General features: G+C 48.6%; 1 protein-coding gene across 1 annotated transcript in view; it reads left to right on the top strand.

Moving 5' to 3' along the window:
- The window catches only part of NEURL1B (neuralized E3 ubiquitin protein ligase 1B), a 41668-nt gene extending 36749 nt beyond the window's left edge, over positions 1-4919 (top strand). Inside the window, exon 5 of the mRNA XM_082621788.1 lies at positions 50-4919. Coding sequence (XP_082477914.1) covers positions 50-294 — 245 coding nt within the window. The 3' untranslated portion in view covers positions 295-4919. The remainder of the gene's footprint in view (positions 1-49) is intronic.
- Positions 4920-22659: the final 17740 nt, after the last annotated feature.

The following is a 22659-nucleotide window of genomic DNA, read 5'->3' on the forward strand; positions in this document are numbered from 1 at the left end:
CCCACCTGAGAACCACGGATTAAGGTCTGCCTGTTCTCCCTTTCTGCAGTGACGGCCCCCAGCTCCCCACTGAGCCCACCAGTGTCCCCCGTGTTCTCCCCACCGGAGCTGGCGGGCGGCAAGAACAGCGAGTGCGCGGTGTGCTTCGATGGCGAAGTGGACACGGTCATCTACACGTGTGGACACATGTGCCTGTGCCACGGCTGCGGCCTGCGGCTCAAGAGGCAGGCCCGGGCCTGCTGCCCTATCTGCCGGCGGCCCATCAAGGACGTCATTAAGATCTACAGGCCGTAGCCTGGCCCGCCGATGGCCTTGACCAGAGCAAGGTCACCTTTCTGAAGCCCACCCCCACCCCGGGCCGGGCAACCACCATGGCCGCCGGGGAGTCCAAGGGCAGCAGCTATCTTGCCTGCCGCTCTCCAGTGGTGGGCAAGGCGTGACAGTCGTGGACACGAGGCCCCCGAGGGTCTCAGTCCAAGTGAGGGTTGCTTCTGGCTCGTAAGTGCTTTGCCCCCAAGAGCGAGCTCAGGAACTGCCTGGCAGACTGCCCTGTCCCCCGGTGACCTCTTAGCTGAGAAATGGCGTCCTCTGTGCAATGCCTTTTGCTGGGGTTGGGTTGAGTGTGTGTGAGAGAGGGGGAGGGGAGGGAGGGAGACAGTCCAGAGAGGGCGAGTGTGAGAATGACCTAGAGAACGTGTAGGTATTTATCCAGGGATCCTGGCTCTAGGAGGTTATTTAACACTAAGGAATGTGCAATCCGGAGCCCAGACGGTAGCGTGACTAGAAGTTGTTCACTTTACAGGGCTGTCAGCTGGTTTTGAATGTACAAAGCCTGCACCTAAACAGAACTCCCTCAGGTGGTATAGAAAAGGGACACTCAGACTTTCTAAGGCGAGGAAAAAATAGCTCATTGTTTACAGCTCCGGAGCGGCAACTCCTTGGGGAGTAGTTGGGCGGAGAACATAAGAGAACAATTTGCTTTTTCAGTTTCTAACTCAGTCTTGGAGAGGAGTTTTGACTGGGTGCTGGGGCCAGAGCTCTGGGCGGTGTCTCCTCCAGAAGCCTTGTCACCCCTTCAACTCCAGACAGCCTAATTACAAGCACACCACCCCTTGACTCCATACCTATATGCTTTTAGTCTGTAGCATCCTCACCGTCAAGGAGAAGACAAGCAACAGGTTCCCTTTTCCTGGGGGAGGGAAAGAATCCTAGATGCCAGTGAGCCACCTGGGGTTGGAAAGGGTCACTCCGCAACTCTCCATATTACCTGCTGAAATACGGGGCCTGGCATTTGCCAGCAGCTGTGGGCATCGCCAGGATGACCTGCTGGCCAAGTAGGGGAAGGAAGCAGGGCTTTGCAACCGGTCTTTGTTCTGATTCTCAGCTTATCTCCCCCTGCTGATTACTAAGATGTTAACTGATCATTAGGATGTTAACTAGGAACTGAGACACTCACTGAAAATGCTGACACTGGGACTCTCCCTCTCCCCAGGGTTATTTGCCCGGCATTTCCTGGGACCCTGGCTCTGCCCCAACCCCTCCCCCCTCCCCCCTGCCTGGGCCCATCTCTGCAGACTCCCGGACCACACCTGGGCTGATGGGCTGGCAGGCCTGCAATTCCCTTCTGGGCCCCACCTCTGCTCTGTCTTGTGCTGTACCTTTAGGGAGGTCCCTGGGCCTCTCTGTTTCTCAGTTCCCGATCTGTCCAACAGGAAGCCTGGTACCTGCCCACTCCAGAGCTCTTGGCAGGACTGGCACATTTTAAAAGGCCCAAGACACCTTGCAAAGAACAGGTATTGTTTTTAGTCCAATTCCTAATCTGTTCCTCTGTTGAGGGAGGCAGGGAAGGGAAGACTTGCAGAGTTTTTGCATTCATATAACAAGTGTTTCCTGCGTGTCTGGGGTCCCCCTCATCAGATCAAGGCCCATAAGGCCAGTCAGTCTGTGCCCTTGTGATGCTCCAGGTCTTGGAACATCTGCTTCTCCTCTGCCTGGTATTTCGACCTGATCTCAACTTCAGAAACCCTACTCTTGCCCCTTCAAGGATCCTTGATTAGTTCTTTTTCCCTTATGAACTTGGGAAACATGCCCAGGTTTTAATTTTCCAGCAGAATCTTTAGGGGAGTAACTGGCACCCCAGCATTTGCCAAGATAAGAGTTTGCAAACCTAGGCAGCGCTCAGCACCCAGCTGAATTTGGTCCGCTGGAGCCTTCCATTTCCCCCACGTGCTGGGTGTGGGCAAGGCCACGCACAGGCCCCATGTGAGAGGGCTAGTTACCCACAGGACCGTGGTTCTCCAGGCAGCAGCTACCCTGACTGGATTGAGCCATAGTCACAAGCCCCGGTGGTCTCGGCGGCCTGGGGGAGCGAGCTCCTCTCTCTTGTCCCCTCGGGTTCCAGCCAGGGTCAGTGCAACCACTGCCAGGAATCCAGGGATCGAGGGCCTGGACCCAGGGTGGACCAGGCCATGTGCCTGGTGACCTATTACCTGGGAAGAAAGGAGCTGGTGGCCTGTTTAACATGCTCTGCAGCTGCTATAAATAGCCTCCCTGTTTCCAAGAGGAGTTAAGGGTGTGTTTATCTTCTAAAAACCAGACATTTCCTGATGCTCTAAACTGATTTAGTCAGTGCTGCAGAGGAGCTGCCCACACCGCCCTCTAGGTTCTGTCTGGAGAGGGGGCAGGAGGAAGAGGGAAGGGAACCACCTCCTTTATTTGGCATCACTGTGTGCCCGGCACTGGGCTGGAGAGGTGCATCCCCATGTCAATCCTGTGAGGTAGGTCTTAGTACCATATTGAGTCGTATCAAAGACATCACTGATGACAAAACACACCATTCTATGTACCACTAAGGGAAAAACACTGCCAATTTCAGCTGTAAGGTGCCACAGCTATTCTATTCATTTTACTCCATTCATTTTACATGTTAAGTGGAGAAGCTGTGCTCCTAGAATCAATGAAATACGATATTATCCCCAGTTGGCAGGTAAGAGAACTAAGGTGCTGGAAGTGAAGCAGGAGGTGACAGGACTGGGCTTCAAACCCAGGAGTGCGTGATGCCAAAACCCACGCTCTCCACTGCCTGGCCCCGAGCCCAGAAAGCTCGAGACTGCTTGAGTTTTCTTCCTTGAAGCTCACCTGGGCAGCGCCTGGAGAGAGCTGGGCACCCGCCCCTGTGTGAGGGTTCCAGCCCCAGACTGCAGCCCCTGTGCCGCCCGGAACCCTGGGAGCACAAGTGTCCTTCCTTTCAGGCTTATCGGCCTACTACCCACCTTCTCCCGGCAGAGCTGAGCCACGTGTGAGCTTGGGTCCAACCCAAGGGCCTCCTCCTGTTACATAGGGGTGCCCATCAGGGGCAACTTTGGGGAGGTACTTGTCCCACCACCTTCCTGGGCCTCATGACCACCACCCCCCTAAGTAGGGCCCCCAGCGCGAGGACAGGAAGACCAGAGGATGCCCCCTTTGTTGTGGCTTGGTGCCTGTTCATTCTGAACCACCAGAGAAATTGAGCTGTTTCCAAGTCAAGACAAACTCCTTTTTCTAGCCCATTCTCAGAACTGGGAGTCTTCTGGGATTTAGCTACCCAGGGCAGCTGCTCCCCTAAGTACAGCAATGCTTTTTCGGTCATCCGACAACCACTGGTCAGCGTGGCCTCTGTTCTGGACAAAGGGATGGGAACCGGGTCTAAAGACAAGGCCTGTAGGGAGCTCGCAGTCCAGAGCAGGAGGTGGGCAGATTTGTAAACCTGTATTTGACCCATCTAGTGCTGGGTCTTGTGGTAGCACTTAGTAGGTTCTCATTAAAGGTTTACTGAGTAAATCAGAAAGCAGGTTATGAGTCTCCAGGGGTTTGGTAAAACACCATGTATACATGCACACAAAGTCATTCAACAGACATTTGCTGAGTGCCCACCAGGTGTGGGGTGCTGGGAGGACGGAGCTGAGAGGACAGGACCCCAGCTCTGATGTCAGAGGGAGTGACATTATGAGACATTTGGGGCAGAGTCCATGGGCTTTCCTGGCCATTCTGTTACCTCGGGGGTCTATCTTAGTGAGTACACAACTGCTTTCCAGACCCAGAGCCCCCTGAACACTTCAGAAAGGCCTTCTCTGAATTAAGAATGCCGGGCATCTTGTAGTCACTGAGTTGCTGCCGAAATGGCCTTGGGCAGAGCCCTCAAGAGCCCTACCAACCGATAATCGCCTTCAGGTCTTGCCAGGGAGACACAGGGAGATGGCTACCTGCTACCTTCAGGCCTTGGGACTGGTGGCTGGAAATCAATCCCCAAGTCGACAGAGAACCCCCAGTCAGTTCCAGAATAGGGTTGTGCAAACTCTTGGCGAATGAGAGGCAGTCACCTTCCGCTGCTCAATCCTGTCTCTGTGCCGGTTCTGGCAGAAGGACTCCGGCTCAGGAACACGTGTCCTCCCGGCATCTCTCGGTATTTAATTTTCTCACCGTCTTTCTCAAGTCCCTAGTGAGATGACTTGTACAACAATTTGTCTGTGCCTTATGAAAGTGTCTGTGCACTTTTAATCCTTTTTGAAAGCAACTTTAAAAAGTGGGCCGGGGACTAGCATACGTGGTAGTGTTCTAGAAATCTGTGCTCATCACTGAAACCCTTCTGCATTGTGTATTTGATGTTGGAGTGAAGAAGTGTACGTCCCCTGCCCCACCCCACTACCTGTGTACAGACCTTTTTAAAAATGTCTCTTTTTTTGATTCAATACTGTGACCTCTCCAATACAGTCAAATCTTTGGAGATCTGTAATAAAGGTTTCAAAACCTGGGGGGGATGGGTGGGGAAGGGTTTGCACTGGTCCTGTGTGTTGTGCTCTTGCGTGTTGTGCGTTTTGATTTTTGTCTTTTTATCCGTTTTATATTAACATAATTTTCCTGTTTAAAAAAACAAATACAACTTTGGCTTGTTAAGAAAGTCTCTTCAGGACTCAGTTTTAAAAATCACAGTTGCCTACAGAGTTGGGGAGTGGAGGTGAGGGATACAAATCATTGCCAGCCTTGAGGAGACAATTTGCAAAATGTCTATAGAACCCTGAGAATATTCAAACCTTTTGCCAAGTAACTCCTGAGAAAATATCCCCAGGAAATAATTCTTGTTGAGGATAAGCTCTATATGTAAAGATGTTCATTGCAGCATTATTTATAATGATGAAAAACTAGAAGAAAGCCTGATGACCAACAACCAGGGTTTATAGTTGTCCCCACCATTCTATCATCAGGGGATTGGTTCCAGGACCCTGCCTTGGAGTATCCACGGATGCCCAAATCCCTTATATAAGATGGTGTCGTATTTGCATATAACATACGCACATCCTCCCATATACTTTAAATCATCTCTAGAATACTTATAATACCTAATGCAAGGCAAATGTTATGTAAATAGTTGCCAACACAGCAAATTCAAGTTTTGCTGTTTGGAACTTTCTGGAATTTTTTTTTCAAATATTTTCCATCTGAGTCTGGTTGAATCCACAGATGCGGAACCTGCGGATATGGAGGGTCAACTGTACTTGCCAAGAGCTCTTGGTTACAAGTGACAGAAACCCAACTGGAACAGCCTTTGGGGAATTAAAAGGCTCAGGTAACTGAGAAGTCCAGTATCAAAACCCAAGAACTCACTTCGAGTGCATTTCGATCCAGAATCTGAAAAGCTGCAAGAGGATGTGGTCTTTCCCCCTCTGCCTCTGCCCTCTTTTGTCCCCCCTTCCCGCACAAGTTCTCAAGACAGCTGGCAGCAGGTCCAGGCTACATCCTGCCTTTGAGTGATCCCTGTGTGGACCAAACTGGATCACGTGCCCCTTCCTTAGCCAATCATGGAAGCTGGGGAGATCCGGGGCTCTGATTGGTCAGACCCAGGACATGCGCTCACCTCCACCCAATAGCCGCACCTGTTGAATTATGGGTTGGGGGGTGGGAATCAGAGACCCCATGGGAAAATTGAAGCAATGTAGAAGGAAAGATGGGCAGGGAGGAACAACAGATGTCTAAGAAAGGTTGAATAAAACATGATGCAGATATATCCCTGGGAAATAGTATGGGCTGTGAAACCAGACAGCCTGGTCCTCACCTCCACATTGGGCCAGACACTTAAACTCTTTGTGCCTCAGTTTCCTCATCTGCAAAGCAAGAATAATAGGAGCTCCTGCTTTTAGGGTGGATGTGAGCATTATTGAGATCATGCGGGTGATGCGCTAGGCACAGCATCTGGCACTCAGCAAAGAGTTTATAACACAGGAACATGTTTACATTAAAATATACTGGGAAAATCAAGATATAAAACTGCACATACAAAAAACAAATAACCCAATCAAAAAACGGGGGAAGATCTAAATAGACATTTCTACAAAGAAGACATTCAGATGGCCAAAAAGCACATGAAAAGATATTCAACATCAGTAACTATTAGAGAAATGCAACTCAAAACTACAATGAGGTATCACCTCACACTGGTCAGAATGGCCATCATCAAAAAAGCTACAAACAATAAATGCTGGAGAGGGTGTTGAGAAAAGGGAACCCTCCCACACTGTTGGTGGGAATGTAAATTGGTACAGCCACTAAGGAGAACAATATGGAGATTCCTTAAAAAATTAAAATTAGAGTTACCATGTGACCCAGCAATCCCATTACTGGGCATATACCCAGAGAAAACTATAATTCAAAAAGTACATGCACCCCAATGTTCATTGCAGCACTATTTATAATAGCCAGGACATGGAAGCAACCTAAATGTCCATCAACAGAGAACTGGATAAAGAAGGTGTGGTACATATATACAATGAAATATTACTCAGCAATAAAAAAGAGCAAAATAATGCCATTTGCAGCAACATGGATGGACCTGGAGATTGTCATACTGAATGAAGTAAGTCAGACACAGAAAGACAAATATCATATGATATCACTTACATGTGGAGTCTAAAAAACGGGGCTACAAATTGTAAGGCCAACTGGCCCGAGGCAGGGGAACTCAATCAGATTCACAGGTTGCATCAGACCAAAACTCTCCAGACCACCCAGTTCCAGAAACTGACCTGGAGACATTCCGGACCACCCAGTTCCAGGAACTGACCTGGAGACATTCCGGACCACCCAGTTCCAGGAACTGACCTGGGGACCTTCCACCCGGCCCAGCCTTCCCGCCTTTCGAGGGGCGGGACTAGCGGTCCCAAGACTGATGTAACCAGCACCAGATAGTGCCACGATACCCGAAGAGACCACCAAATAAGGAATACCCTGCGCCCTCCCAGATTCACCACACCCCTTTCCCTTCTTCCCCTATAAAATCCTGCCCAACCCTCCTCGCCCGGGTGCGACTTCTCTGGCCCCCTTCTCTCGGACCAGTGAACCTCGCCCAGGAGCGCCCCCTAATAAAGCTCACTTGAAGCTTTCCTCTGTTTCATGATGCCGTTTGTTAAGATCCGACCTTACATTTGGTGCCGAAACCCGGGAGGGGTACCAAGCCCCGCGGGCCGCTCCTCCCCTCCCCCAGGAGACAACTAGGGAACCTCTACTCTTCCACCCGATCCGGCAGAAAACGGGGTAAGTCCCCCTCCCTTGTTCCCTCCGAACCCCAGAGTCCCTACCCACTGCACTCCCTGTCCCTAATCGCGGCCGCGTCAGGGACTCCTCCGTCCTCTCTCCGGGCCTCGGGCAACTGTGGAGACGTCCCAATCGCCTGACCGCCCTCCGACCCGCCAGGCCTCGGGTGATTGTGGAGACGTCCCAATCGCCTGACCGCCCTCCGACCTGCCGTGAATTGGAGACTGAGACCAGGGACGCCTCTCTCCCTCTCCATTCACTCAGGGACAGACTGGGGGTCATGGGAACCTCACAATCGAAACCAGATTCTAAGACGCCCCTGGGGTGTCTCCTAGCCAATTTTACAGCCCTCGGTTTCTCCCAAGATCTCCGTCGCCGACGGCTTATTTTCTATTCCACTGTGGCCTGGCCACAATATCCTCTAGACAATCAATCCAAATGGCCTCCTGAAGGGACTTTCGATTTTAACATCCTCCATGATCTAGGTAATTACTGCCGCAGGACGGGCAAATGGTCCGAGGTCCCCTACGTTCAGGCCTTCTGGTATTTACACTCCCGCCCCTCCCTCTGCGGCGATTGTTCCACTTCCCAGATCCTTCTTGCCAGACAGACATCTCCTACATCCAAGCCCCTCATTTCCTTTGACGATGACCCCTCTCCACTAGCCGACCCACCCGAATCTCTCGCCTCTCCCCGCTCCAGAGCTCCTCTCCAACCTCCACCCTACCCTGAAGCGGTCCCTCCTCCTCCCGAACCCTCTCCACCCATCCAACCGCTTCCCGCCTCCCTCAACGGTTTCTCCTGCCACGCCCCTTGCCTCGCCAATTCGTGCACATACACGCTCTCACGACACCCAAGATCCAAATCTCCTCTGCCCTCTGAGGGAGGTGGCGGGAGCGGAAGGATTAGTCAGAGTTCATGGTCCCTTTTCCCTCCAAGATCTCTCTCAAATAGAAAAGCGATTAGGCTCCTTTTCTGACGACTCTTCCAGCTACATCAAAGAAGTTCGCTACCTCTCTCAAGCTTACGATCTAACCTGGCACGATATCTTTGTGATCCTATCTTCTGTGACCCCTGACGAGAGGGAAAGAATTCAAACTGCTGCCCGAAACCATGCAGATCAGGTTCACCTTACTGACAACTCCATGCCTGTCGGAGCGACTGCCGAACCTGGCACCGATCCAGGCTGGACTTATCAGGATGGCCAAGATGGCCGTCATAAACGCGACCTCATGATCCAATGCCTCCTGGCTGGCATGCAAGCTGCCGCTCATAAGGTAGTCAATTTGAAAAACTAAAAGAGATAACCCAAGAACCTAATGAAAATCCAGCTATCTTTCTCAATCGCCTTACAGAGGCCTTAACTCTCTACACCCGGCTGGATCCCGACACCCAGGCAGGGGCAGCGGTCCTAGCCACCCATTTTATCACCCAATCAGCCCCGGACATCCGAAAGAAATTAAAACGGGCAGAAGACGGCTCTCAAACCCCTATTCGAGATCTGGTAAAGATGGCCTTTAAAGTGTACAATGGCCGTGAGGATTTGGCAGAATCCAGCCGACAGGCTCGGATGCACCAGAAGGTGGCCCTCCAAACCCAAGCTCTTGTAGCCACCCTAAGGCCGGCCATCTCCCATGGATCACAGCATCCACGGGGTCCGCAAAAGGCAACCCCGCCGGGGGCCTGCTTCAAATGCGGAAAAGAAGGCCACTGGGCTCGCCAATGTCCCAATCCCCGACCTCCTTCTAAGCCCTGTCCCAGCTGCGGGCTAACAGGCCGCTGGAAGAGCGACTGCCCTACGACTGGCCCTCCCTCAGCGTCTCCACGAGGGGGGTGGGCCGACCCAAAGGCATTACCACTCGAACTGCTGGGATTGGCTGACGACTGACGGCGCCCGGACTCGAAGACACCCATCACCCTCGCCGAGCCCAGGGTAACGCTACAGGTAGCGGGTAAGTCCATCTCATTTCTGGTGGACACGGGGGCTGCCTATTCGGTCCTGCCTACTTATTCCGGGCCAGTTTCTCCTTCCCAGATCTCGGTCATGGGTAGTGATGGCAAACCATCCTTCCCACTCCAGACCGGTCCACTCCCACGTCACATCGAAGGACTCCCTTTTACTCATTCCTTCTTAGTCATACCATCCTGCCCAGTTCCCTTGCTAGGTCGAGATGTCCTTTTCCACTTAGGGGCCTCCCTCCAGCTGGTTAGACTTGACCCTAAGGTCCCCTCCTCCCAATTCCTGCTTCCTCTTCTCGGCCTGTCTCTAGAACCCTCCCCCTCCTATCCCCCTCTTCCAATCACACCGAACCCAATCAATCCCCAAGTTTGGGATACTTCTAAGCCCATAATAGCAACACACCACTCCCCCGTCCTCATCCGCCTAAAGGACCCCTCCAGATTTCCATCAAGGCCCCAATTTCCCATCTCTGAGACTCACCTTAGGGGCCTACAACCTATTATCACCAGACTCCTAAACCAGGGACTCCTTATCCCCACTGACTTTCCCTGCAACACCCCCATCCTGCCTGTCCGCAAGGCCTCTGGGGATTTTCGCCTGGTCCAGGACCTCCGACTAATCAATGAAGCCATAATTCCTCTCCACCCAGTAGTACCAAACCCATACACCTTGCTCTCCCATATCCCCCCATCCACAACCCACTTTATGGTTCTGGATCTCCAAGATGCCTTTTTCACTATCCCCCTACATCCCGACTCCTATTTCCTCTTCGCCTTTACCTGGATGGATCCAGATACTCATACTTCCAGTCAGCTCACCTGGACAGTTCTTCCCCATGGCTTCCACGACAGTCCTCACCTCTTCGGTCAGGCGCTGGCACGGGACCTCACTTCCTGCTCCCTTACCCCCAGCCCACTCCTTCAATATGTAGATGACCTCCTCCTTTGTAGCCCATCTCTCAGCCTCTCAAGGCAACATACTGCAGATCTCCTCAATTACCTTGGATCTCGCGGTTATCGGGTCTCCCCAGCCAAGGCTCAGTTATCTGTATCTTCTGTAACCTACCTGGGGCTCCACCTTACCCCTACCACAAAAGGTCTAACAGCCGATCGCACCCGGATTATCCGTGAACTCCAGCCTCCGGAAACAGCGGAACAAATTCTCTCCTTTGTGGGCCTTATAGGATTTTTCCGACACTGGATCCCTAACTTTGCTCTCCTCACTAAACCGTTACATCTAGCCGCTGAAGAAACCCCTCAAGGACCCCTCACCTCTCCTTCTGCCGTTCGACAGGCCTTTCTCACCCTCCGTAAGGCTCTGATATCTTCTCCTCCCCTTTCTCTGCCCAACCCAAACCGACCTTTTCACCTTTTTGTGGATGAACGGGCCAGAATAACCACTGGACTCCTTGCCCAGCCTGTAGGGCCTTCCTACCGCCCCGTGGCTTACCTCTCCAAACAGCTAGACCCAACCATTCGGGGATGGCAACCATGCCTTCGGGCCCTAGCAGCAGCAGCCGAACTGACCAAACAAACACTCAAACTGACTCTGGCCCACCCACTAACCGTGTTTTCCTCCCACCGGCTGGTCGACCTCCTAGGCCACAAGTCTTTCTCTCCCTCCTGGGCCCCTCCCGCATCCAGGAGTTCCACCTACTATTCCCCATATTCCTTGATTCAAAAAATCTACGGCAGCCGCCCAAATCTAGCTGATACTGGGTTTCTCTGCAACTCATCCCTCACGGTAAACACATCAATTGAAGCACCACCAGGCATGTTTTTGTGGTGCAATGGTTCCCTCACAAAAGAGATCAATTCTTCCTCCCCCTTCCCATGTATCCCCGTTACTCTCGTCCCACAACTCACACTGTATAGCCAAGCCGAATTTTCCTCACTAATCACGCCGCCCTTTACCCGACGGAAAAGAGCTATCTTTCTTCCTCTGGTCGCAGGCATCTCTCTCGCCTCCTCCCTGGTCGCTGCAGGCCTCGGGGTGGGTGGGGGGAGCTCTAACACATAGTGTTTCAACATCTCGCGACTTAGAACATAAACTCCAGCTAGCCATTGAAGCCTCCGCCGCCTCCATCTCCTCTCTCCAGCGCCAAATCACCTCCACAGCCCGAGTCGCTCTCCAGAATCGACGAGCCCTGGATCTCCTGACGGCTGACAAAGGAGGTACCTGCCTCTTCCTACAGGAGGAATGCTGCTGTAAACGCCCTCCATCGCTTAAGAGAAGAACTCCAACGCAAACACCAACAGTCCGCCTCCCCAGTTCCCGATTGGTGGCGATCCGCCCTCTATACCTGGCTAACACCAATCTTAGGCCCCTTAATTCTCATCTGTATCTTGCTCATGTTTGCCCCCTGTTTTCTTAGGTTCCTTCGCAGGCGCATGGAGGAAGTCTCTCGGGTGGCCACAAACCAAATGCTCCTCGGTCCTTACACCTTGCTTCCTACAGAACCCCCAACTGGTCTCCCCTAAGCCTCGGACCTTTGGTCGCCCGACTCCCCTTTCGACGCCCCCATTCAGCATGAAGTAGCCAGAGATCAGAACGCCGCCCCATTACACCAAAGATGTCGCGATGTAAGGCCAACTGGCCCGAGGCAGGGGAACGCAATCAGATTCACAGGTTGCATCAGACAGAAACTCTCCGGACCACCCAGTTCCAGAAACTGACCTGGAGACTTTCCGGACCACCCAGTTCCAGGAACTGACCTGGGGACCTTCCACCCGGCCCAGCCTTCCCGCCTTTCGAGGGGCGGGACTAGCGGTCCCAAGACTGATGTAACCAGCACCAGATAGTGCCACGATACCCGAAGAGACCACCAAATAAGGAATACCCTGCGCCCTCCCAGATTCACCACACCCCTTTCCCTTCTTCCCCTATAAAATCCTGCCCAACCCTCCTCGCCCGGGTGCGACTTCTCTGGCCCCCTTCTCTCGGACCAGTGAACCTCGCCCAGGAGCGCCCCCTAATAAAGCTCACTTGAAGCTTTCCTCTGTTTCATGATGCCGTTTGTTAAGATCCGACCTTACATATATAAAATAGATAACTAATAATAACCTGCTGTATAGCACAAGGAACTCTACTCAATACTCTGTAATGGTCTACATAGGAAAATAATCTTTAAAAAAAAAAGTAGATATATGTATATGTGTAACTGACTCACTTTCCTGTATACCTGAAACTAACACAACATTGTAAATCACTGTACCCCAATAAAAATTTTAAAAACAACAACTCAAAAACAACCCTGCACATACACTTTAATTGGATGGATGTAAAACAAACAAAACAAACCACCAACAACAACCAATAGCCCTAAAACCTGACCATGCATTGGAATGACCAACAGAATAGAAGCAAAATGTCCATGGGGGTTGTGTCTAGGTGATGGCATTATTGGTAACTTTTTTCCTGCCATGTTTTCCAATTTTTCTATAATGACCAGTTATTATTTTTAAGTTAAACTTCTTGTTTGGAAAAATTATCTCCCTACTCTGCAAAACCCAACAGGAACAGCTGGCCCTTGCTAGAATTCATCAGGAATTCCCAGGCTGATTGTCTGCGTTTGAGATCCAAATTTAGTCATGGTGGAGATAAGGGCTTGTTAGTTTCTAGTGGAGACCAGGCCAGGCTAACCAGTTTGGTTGGGCTTCCTCCAGGCCAGGCTTTTGAGCCCAGATTTCTGGGGTGGAGCCTTGCAGTGGTATCAGGAGTGAGGGGAAGGGAGAAGAGACGTTGTTGCCCAGGGCTGTTCCTCCTGGCTTGTTAGAACAGCCCAGCTAGGTGACATTGAATTTTGGAAACAATAGGGTAAGAGAAATGAACCAGCATTTATCAAGCAGAAGAAACCGTGATTTTCACACATTCTCTCAATGAATCTTCACCACAATATTTGTCTCCTCATTTTACAGGGAGGAAACCAGGCTCCCTCCAAGGTAGAAGTAGTATTAGACCCCAAGTGTGCCTGTTCCAGAGTAAAGAGGCAAAATCTTTCAGAGGCACATTTTCACCCTTTCCCTTAGGTCTCAGAGGCAGAGTCTGCCCAGAACTTAATCTAAAAGCTTAATCCCTGAACCAATCTCTGTCACACACCCACACCTGATACAAAATCAGGTATGACATGGCCTTTACCCTCAAGAATCAACCAATCTGGAAAGGGAAGGCAGACCCCAAAACAGACATGTTCAGACTAGTGTAGTTCTGAGGCTGCTGGGACAGATCAAATCCAAGGCATAAAAGCTCTTGATCATTTAGTGATGTAATTTAAGCATCCTTCTTTCTCCTGGATGTTCAGGCTTTTACCGATGCCTGGGCCATACTCCCAGGCACATCATATTCTTGTCTAAAGCTTCAGTGTACAAAGCCCATGCCCTGACCCTCAGCCTCCCTGATGCAGCTAGCCTCAGAGGAGTTTTGCCAAAATATATATATAAAGACTTCTCTTTCCCTCATTTCCTGGGTTCCTGCAGGACAAACAATCTGTAATAGTAATCATAATAATAATAAACAAATCATTTAATGACCACTTACTATGTGCTAACGACATCCATTGAATCCTCATGACAGCTCTTTGAGGTAGATCCCATCATTACTCCCATTTATGGAGAGAAAACCAAGACCAAGAGAAATTAAGTAACTTTATCCCACTGTGCATGGCCTCTCAAAGACAAAAGGATTTCTTCTCTTTCTTTTTGTAATTATTTCCCAGAATCTAAACCCAGTGATATTTCAAGGGCAAATGGGCATGGAACATATTCACTTGTGTTTACATTGATCCTACAAACAGCCATTCAGGGAGGTATTATTGTCCCATTTTACAGGTAAGGGAAGAGAGGCTCAGAGAGGGCAATGACCTGCCTGAATCACACAGCTTGTGAGCTGTGGAGCCTAGGTTGTGAACCATGTCTGGCTCCTTCCACGGCATCATGGTTTCTCTGTGAGTAAACTGTGGGGGGGGGGGGGGAGGAAGAGGAAAGAGAAGAAAGAAAAGGAAGGGTGGGAGAGGAGGGAAGGGGAAAGAAGTGGAAGGGAAAGAACCAGACTCAGCACCTAGAAGGGCAAGGAGAGAAAAGCTGTCAAGCCAGGTCCTCAACTTACATAACGTCTAATAGCCCAATTCCAGGGACAGAGAATCTTTGCTTCTCCCTTCAGGCTCAAGTCTCCTGGCTCTTGGAAGCTGGTTTTGGCTCCCACACAGGGATGTGGAAAGTGAACTTTCCAGGCATCCAGCTATGGGAACAGAACCCCAACCTTGGCTGTTAAATGTACCCAGGAGAAGCTTCCAGAAGTCCCTGGGGCAGCTGCATCAGAGTGCTTTGGGCAGGCTGGTCCCCTTTCCTCAGCCCCCTCCCCTCCTGGCTATGACCTGCCCAGGTCTAAACCTTTCTCTCTCAATTGAGAGCCTCAGACTCCCCTCCTGCCTCTCCCCGATGACAGGGAAAGGCTTCAGCCATCCTCTGAGGACTCTGGAGGAACTGCTCAGGAGTCAGCCGGACAGGCCAGAGTTCACATCCACACTCAGACCCCAACAAACTGGGGCACTTTGTCTGCCCAAGGTGCCTTCTGGGGGTGCTGTTCATCTCGAAGTCTGTGTGGCTGCGATGGGGAGGCCTCCTCTCTGCACCTCACTTCCCTGCCTCTAGGTGGGGCTGTAGAACCACTCACTCCCCAGGTCCTGAGGAGGCTGCGTTCAGGCTTGTCAGTTCCCAGCAGGGTATCCACTGTGATGGAGTCTAGCATAGGGGGATGAGAGCGCGGGCTCGGGAGACAGACAAGCCTGGGGTCCAGGCCTGCCTCTGCTGTGGGGCAAGTTACTGACCCTCTCTGAGCCTCAGTTCCTGCATCTTTGAGGCGAGAGGGTGTCAGCCCCGTGGTGGACTGCTCAGGACGCTCCGTGTTAGGAAGTGGCTGGCACTTAGGAAGTGCCCAGTAGGTGGTTACCGTTTTTACCAGTACTGCAGGCCTGCTACACCACCTCCCCCATTCATCCCACTCCTCTCTGTCCCAGCTGGGCCAGGGCCCACCTCTGTCACCCCACAGTCCCCTGGGCCTCCATCCAGGCCCTGTACTACCTCAAGGAGTGGGCCTGTCACACGGCTAGCAGCATCTACAGGTGATCAGCACAGGTCTCCCAAATAGTAGAACCTTGATTTCAACATCTCCCTCCTCCAAGTGTGGAATATCTAGCATTAGCACACCTCCTACCCACAAGGAATGAAAGCGAGGGGCAATCAGATGGCAGGGGCTCCCAGGACTCGAGCTGGCCCCGGCCCCTCGCCCCTTGCTTGTTTTGGCTCCCTGTCAAGAATGCTGGCCCGGGCCTGGGAGGCTGACTGACCTCAGACTCCGGAGGGAAAGTCACACTTTCGATCAACTCCCCGGAGCAGCCCTGCATTCCAGGAGGGGCGTGGGAAGGGCCAGGCTTCCCCCGGCTGAGCTGAGCAGAGAGCTGCCTGCAGCCTGGTCATCCCCGCAACAGCCTCGGCACTGGCCCACACCCACCTTGGCGTCCCCTAGGGGAACCTGCCCCACCAGGGAGGGATGGGGACGGGGGTGTGGGAGAAGATGTCCAATGACACCACAGGAAAGAAATGCAGAGAGGTGCCCAGGGAGATGTCTCTGGCTTTTCCCATCCACACCCCAGCTTCCAGTGATAGCTGATTTGCCTTTTCCAGTGCTTTCCCCATCCCCACAAAAACAGGAATCTTCTCCATTATTCTGAGCAATTCAGGTCTCCCTCAAGCCCCTGTCCCCCAACAGGTGGTCCCAAGGCTGTCTAGAGCCATCCCTCCTGGCCCAGCCTTGCTGTCTAGCCCCGTCCCCGCCCCCGGTGTTGTTTCAGCTGGAGTTGTTCTCAGGGGCGCCAGTCCTGGGGAAGGCTTCCCTGGGGAGGTCACCCAAGAGCTGGGCCTCAGAGGGTGGACAGTGGTTGGCCGGCAGAGAGGATCAGCCCAAGCATGGTCTGCAGCAGAGTGCGGCGTGAGCACAGAGGCTGTGGGCAGCATGATGGGTGGGGCAAAGGTCCCCAGAGACATTTTCCTTCTGCTACAACCAGCCTCTCTTTCTCCAGAGGTTCCCACGACTCTCCTGGCTGGCGGCTCCTGGGCAGGCTTCCTCCCACAGACCAGTCTCCAGAAGGGACAGAAGAATGGGCCAAGGGCAGTGGAGTAGCCTGGGCAGGGGGTCAGGAGAGAGGATAGGCATGTGATGCGGGGTGAGGGCTCCACCCGCTTGGGACCACGTTTTCCCCATACCCACCATGAGGCAGTGACCCTAGAAGTCCTGAGGTCCAGAGAACGGAGCCTTCTGGGCTCCTCCTTGGGAGAGATCGGCTGTTTCTTTCTAGAAGATGGAGCACTGTCGTCCTCTAGTGGCTTTGGTGAGAGGCGGCAAAAACCAAAGCAGAAAGAAACTACTGGACAGGTAGTCACGGTCCAAGTGCTGACGGATCTACTGCCCCGCCACACCTCACCCTCAGCAGATCCTCAGATGTCACCAGATGACCTGGGAAGCCAGGCTCCTGCAAACGGCATTGCGAATCTGGGTAAGCTTGAGGAGGGCATGTTAGGATGACAGGCTGTGCTGAGGTTACATCTGAGTCTGGGGTTGGGCTGGCACTGAGGTGGGGGACACGGTGAGGGTGGACTGGGGCTGGGACCAGGACAGGTTCCTTCCCAAGACCCCACAATGCTGGGAGGATGGTACGTGGTTCCTAACTCTGGTTTCCACCTCAGGCCACTGATCTGACTGGCTCTGTTTAACCCACACATGAAACCCTGTGTCAGGCACATTAAAATAAAACAAGGAGCCCATCAGTAAACTTGCTCAAGCCTCTTAGACAGCCTCATCCACCAGAGGGCAGACAGCAGAAGCAAGAAGAACTACAATCCTGCAGCCTGTAGAACAAAAACCACATTCACAGAAAGATAGACAAGATGAAAAGGCAGAGGACTATGTACCAGATGAAGGAACAAGGTAAAACCCCAGAAAAACAACTGAATGAAGTGGAGATAAGCAACCTTCCAGAAAAAGAATTCAGAATAATGATAGTGAAGATGATCCAGGACCTTGGGAAAATAATGGAGGCAAAGATCGAGAAGATGCAAGAAATGTTTAACAAAGACCTAGAAGAATTAAAGAACAAACAAACAGAGATGAACAATACAATAACCGAAATGAAAAATACACTAGAAGGAATCAATAGCAGAATAACTGAGGTAGAAAAATGGATAAGTGACCTGGAAGACAGAATGGTGGAATTCACTGCTGCAGAACAGAATAAAGAAAAAAGAATGAAAAGAAATGAAGACAGCCTAAGAAACCTCTGAGACAACATGAAACGCAACAATATTCGCATTATAGGGGTTCCAGAAGAAGAGAGAGAGAAAGGACCTGAGAAAATATTTGAAGAGATTATAGTCGAAAACTTCCATAACATGGGAAAGGAAATAGCCACCCAAGTCCAGGAAGTGCAGAGAGTCCCATACAGGATAAACCCAAGGAGAAACACACCAAGACACATGGTAATCAAACTGGCAAAAATTAAAGACAAAGAAAAATTTTGAAAGCAGCAAGGGAAAAATGACAAATAACATACAAGGGAACTCCCATAAGGTTAACAACCGATTTCTCAGCAGAAACTCTACAAGCCAGAAGGCAGTGGCATGACATATTTAAAGTGATGAAAGGGAAGAACCTACAGCCAAGATTACTCTACCCGACAAGGATCTCATTCAGATTCGAGGGAGAAATCAAAAGCTTTACAGACAAGCAAAAGCTAAGAGAATTCAGCACCACCAAACCAGCTCTACAACAAATGCTAAAGGAACTTCTCTAAGTGGGAAACACAAGAGAAGAAAAGGACCTACAAAAACAAACCCAAAACAATTAAGAAAATGGTAACAGGAACATGCATATCGATAATTACCTTAAACGTGAATGGATTAAATGCTCCAACCAAAGGACACAGGCTTGCTGAATGGATACAAAAACAGGACCCATATATACGCTGTCTACAAGAGACCCACTTCAGACCTAGGGACACATACAGACTGAAAGTGAGGGAATGCAAAAAGATATTCCATGCAAAAGGAAATCAAAAGAAAGCTGGAGTAGCAATACTCATATCAGATAAAATAGACTTTAAGCTAAAGAATGTTACAAGAGACAAGGAAGGACACTACATAATGATCAAGGGATTAATCCAAGAAGAAGATATAACAATTATAAATGTATATGCTCCCAACATAGGAGCACCTCCATACATAAGGCAACTGCTAACAGCTATAAAAGAGGAAATCGACAGTAACACAATAATAGTGGGGGACTTTAACACCTCACTTACACCAATGGAAAGATCATCCAAACAGAAAATTACTAAGGAAACACAAGCTTTAAATGACACAATAGAACAGATAGATTTAATTGATGTTTATAGGACATTCCATCCAAAAACAGCAGATTACACTTTCTCCTCAAGTGCGCACACAGAACATTCTCCAGGATAGATCACATCTTGGGTCACAAATCAAGCCTCAGTAAATTTAAGAAAATTGAAATCATATCAAGCATCTTTTCTGACCACAGTGCTATGAGACTAGAAATCAATTACAGGGAAAAAACCGTAAAAAACACAAACACATGGAGGCTAAACAATACATTACTAAATAACCAAGAGATCACTTGAGGAAGAAATCAAAGAGGAAATCAAAAAATACCTAGAGGCAAATGACAATGAAAACAGGACGATCCTAAACCTATGGGATGCAGCAAAAGCAGTTCTAAGAGGGAAGTTTATAGCAATACAATCCTACCTCAAGAAACAAGGAAAATCTCAAATAAACAATCTAACCTTATACCTAAAGGAACTAGAGAAAGAAGAACAAACAAAACCCAAAGTTAGTAGAAGGAAAGAAATCATAAAGATCAGAGCAGAAATAAATGAAATAGAAACAAATAAAACAGTAGCAAAGATCAATAAAACTAAAAGCTGGTTCTTTGAGAAGATAAACAAAATTGATAAAGCATTAGCCAGACTCATCAAGAAAAAGAGGGAGAGGACTCAAATCAATAGAATTAGAAATGAAAAAGGAGAAGTTACAACAGACACCGCAGAAATACAAAGCATCCTAAGAGACTACTACAAGCAACTCTATGCCAATAAAATGGACAACCTGGAAGAAATGGCCAAATTCTTAGAAAAGTATAACCTTCCAAGACTGAATCGGGAAGATATAGAAAATATGAACAGACCAATCACAAGTAATGAAATTGAAACTGTGATTAAAAATCTTCCAGCAAACAAAAGTCCAGGACCAGATGGCTTCACAGGAGAATTCTATCAAACACTCAGAGAAGAGATAACACCCATCCTTCTCAAAGGTTTCCAAAAAATTGCAGAGGAAGGAACACTCCCATATTCATTCTATGAGGCCACCATCACCCTGATACCAAAACCAGACAAAGATACTACAAAAAAAGAAAATTACAGAGCAATATCACTGATGAATATAGACGCAAAAATCCTCAACAAAATACTAGCAAACAGAATCCAACAACACATAAAAGGATCATACACCATGATCAAGTGGGATTTATCCCAGGGATGCAAAGATTCTTCAATATATGCGAATCAATCAATGTGATACAGCATATTAACAAATTGAAGAAGAAAAACCATATGATCATCTAAATAGATGCAGAAAAAGCTTTTGACAAAATTCAACACCCATTTAGCATAAAAACTCTCCAGAAAGTAGGTATACAGGGAACCTACCTCAACATAATAAAGGCCATATTTGACAAACCCACAGCAAACATCATTCTCAATGGTGAAAAACTGAAAGCATTTCCTCTAAGATCAGGAGCAAGGCAAGGATGTCCACTCTCACCATTATTATTCAACATAGTTGTGGAAGTCCTAGCCATGGCAATCAGAGAAGAAAAAGAAATAAAAGGGATACAAATTGGAAAAGAAGAAGTAAAACTGTCACTGTTTGCAGATGACATGATACTATACATAGAAAATCCTAAAGATGCCACCAGAAAACTACTAGAGCTATCAATGAATTTGGTAAAGTTGCAGGATACAAAATTAATGCACAGAAATCTCTTGCATTCCTATACACTAATGATGAAAAATCTGAAAGGGAAATTAAGGATACACTCCCATTTACCATTGCAACAAAAAGAATAAAATACATAGGAATAAACTTACCTAGGGAGACAAAATACCTGTATACAGAAAACTATAAGACACTGATGAAAGAAATTACAGATGATACAAACAGATGGAGAGATATACCATGTTCTTGGATTGGAAGAATCAATATTGTGAAAATGACTATACTACTCAAAGCAATCTACAGATTCAATGCAATCCTTATCAAATTATCAATGGCATTTTTTACATAGCTAGAACAAAAAATCTTAAAATTTGTATGGAGACACAAAAGACTCCGAATAGCCAAAGCAGTCTTGAGGGAAAAAAATGGAGCTGGAGGACTCAGACTCCCTGACTTCAGGCTATACTACAAAGCTACAGTAATCAAGACAATATGGTACTGGCACAAAAACAGAGATATAGATCAATGGAACAAGATAGAAAGTCCAGAGATAAACCCACGCACCTATGGTCAACTAATCTATGACAAAGGAGGCAAGGATATACAATGGAGAAAAGACAGTCTCTTCAATAAGTGGTGCTGGGAAAACTGGACAGCTACATGTAAAAGAATGAAATTAGAACACTCCCTAACACCATACACAAAAATAAACTCAAAATGGATTAGAGACCTAAATGTAAGACTGGACACTGTAAAACTCTTAGAGGAAAACATAGGAAGAACACTCTTTGACATAAATCACAGCAAGATCTTTTCTGATCCACCTCCTAGAGTAATGGAAATAAAAATAAACAAATGGGACCTACTGAAACTTAAAAGCTTTTGCAGAGCAAAGGAAACCACAAACAAGACAAAAAGACAACCCTCAGAATGGGAGAAAATACTTGCAGATGAATTAACGGACAAAGGATTAATCTCCAAAATATATAAACAGCTCATGCAGCTCAATATTAAAAAAACAACCCAATCCAAAAATGGGCAGAAGACCTAAATAGACATCTCTCCAAAGAAGACAGACAGATGGCCAAGAAGTACATGAAAAGCTGCTCAACATCACTAATTATTAGAGAAATGCAAGTCAAAATTGCAATGAGGTATCACCTCAGACCAGTTAGAATGGGCATCATCAGAAAATCTACAAACAACAAATGCTGGAGAGGAAGTGGAGAAAAGGGAACCCTCTTGCACTGTTGGTGGGAATGTAAATTGATACAGCCACTATGGAGAACAGTATGGAGGTTCCTTAAAAAACTAAAAATAGAATTACCATATGACCCAGCAATCCCACTACTGGGCATATACCCAGAAAAAACCATAATTCAAAAAGACATGTGCACCCCAATGTTCATTGCAGCACTATTTACAATAGCCAGGACATGGAAGCAACCTAAATGCTTATTGACAGACAAATGGATAAAGAAGATGTGGTACATACATACAATGGAATATTACTCAGCCATAAAAAGGAATGAAATTGGGTCATTTGTAGGGACGTGGATGAATCTAGGGCCTGTCATACAGAAGTAAGTCAGAAAGAGAAAAACAAATATTGTATATTAACGCATATATGTGGAGTCTAGAAAAATGGTACAGATGAACCGGTTTGCAGGGCAGAAATTGAGACACAGCTGTAGAGAACAAACGGATGGACACCAAGGGGCGAAAGCGGTGGTGGTGGGGGGGGGGTGATGAATTGGGAGATTGGGATTGACATATATACACTAATATGTATAAAATGGATAACTAATAAGAACTTGCTGTATAAAAAAATTAATAGAAATAAATAAATAAATAAAATAAAATAAAACAAGGAAAATGCAATCAAGAGAAACCCTCGAGTCATTATGCTAAGTGAAATAAGCCAGTCAGGAAGTCTGGGTTTGTGAGAAGCTCTGCAGACGGTAAACTCAACCGTGTTTTGGGTAGGAGGGGCAGAATCCCAGCACGACTAGCCGGCATCATGGAAGCAATGGATGGTACTGATGGCCGGGTGTGGAGTGGAACGCC

Source organism: Mesoplodon mirus (assembly GCF_964341445.2).
Source record: "Mesoplodon mirus genome assembly, chromosome: 5".
Lineage (NCBI taxonomy): Eukaryota > Metazoa > Chordata > Mammalia > Artiodactyla > Ziphiidae > Mesoplodon > Mesoplodon mirus.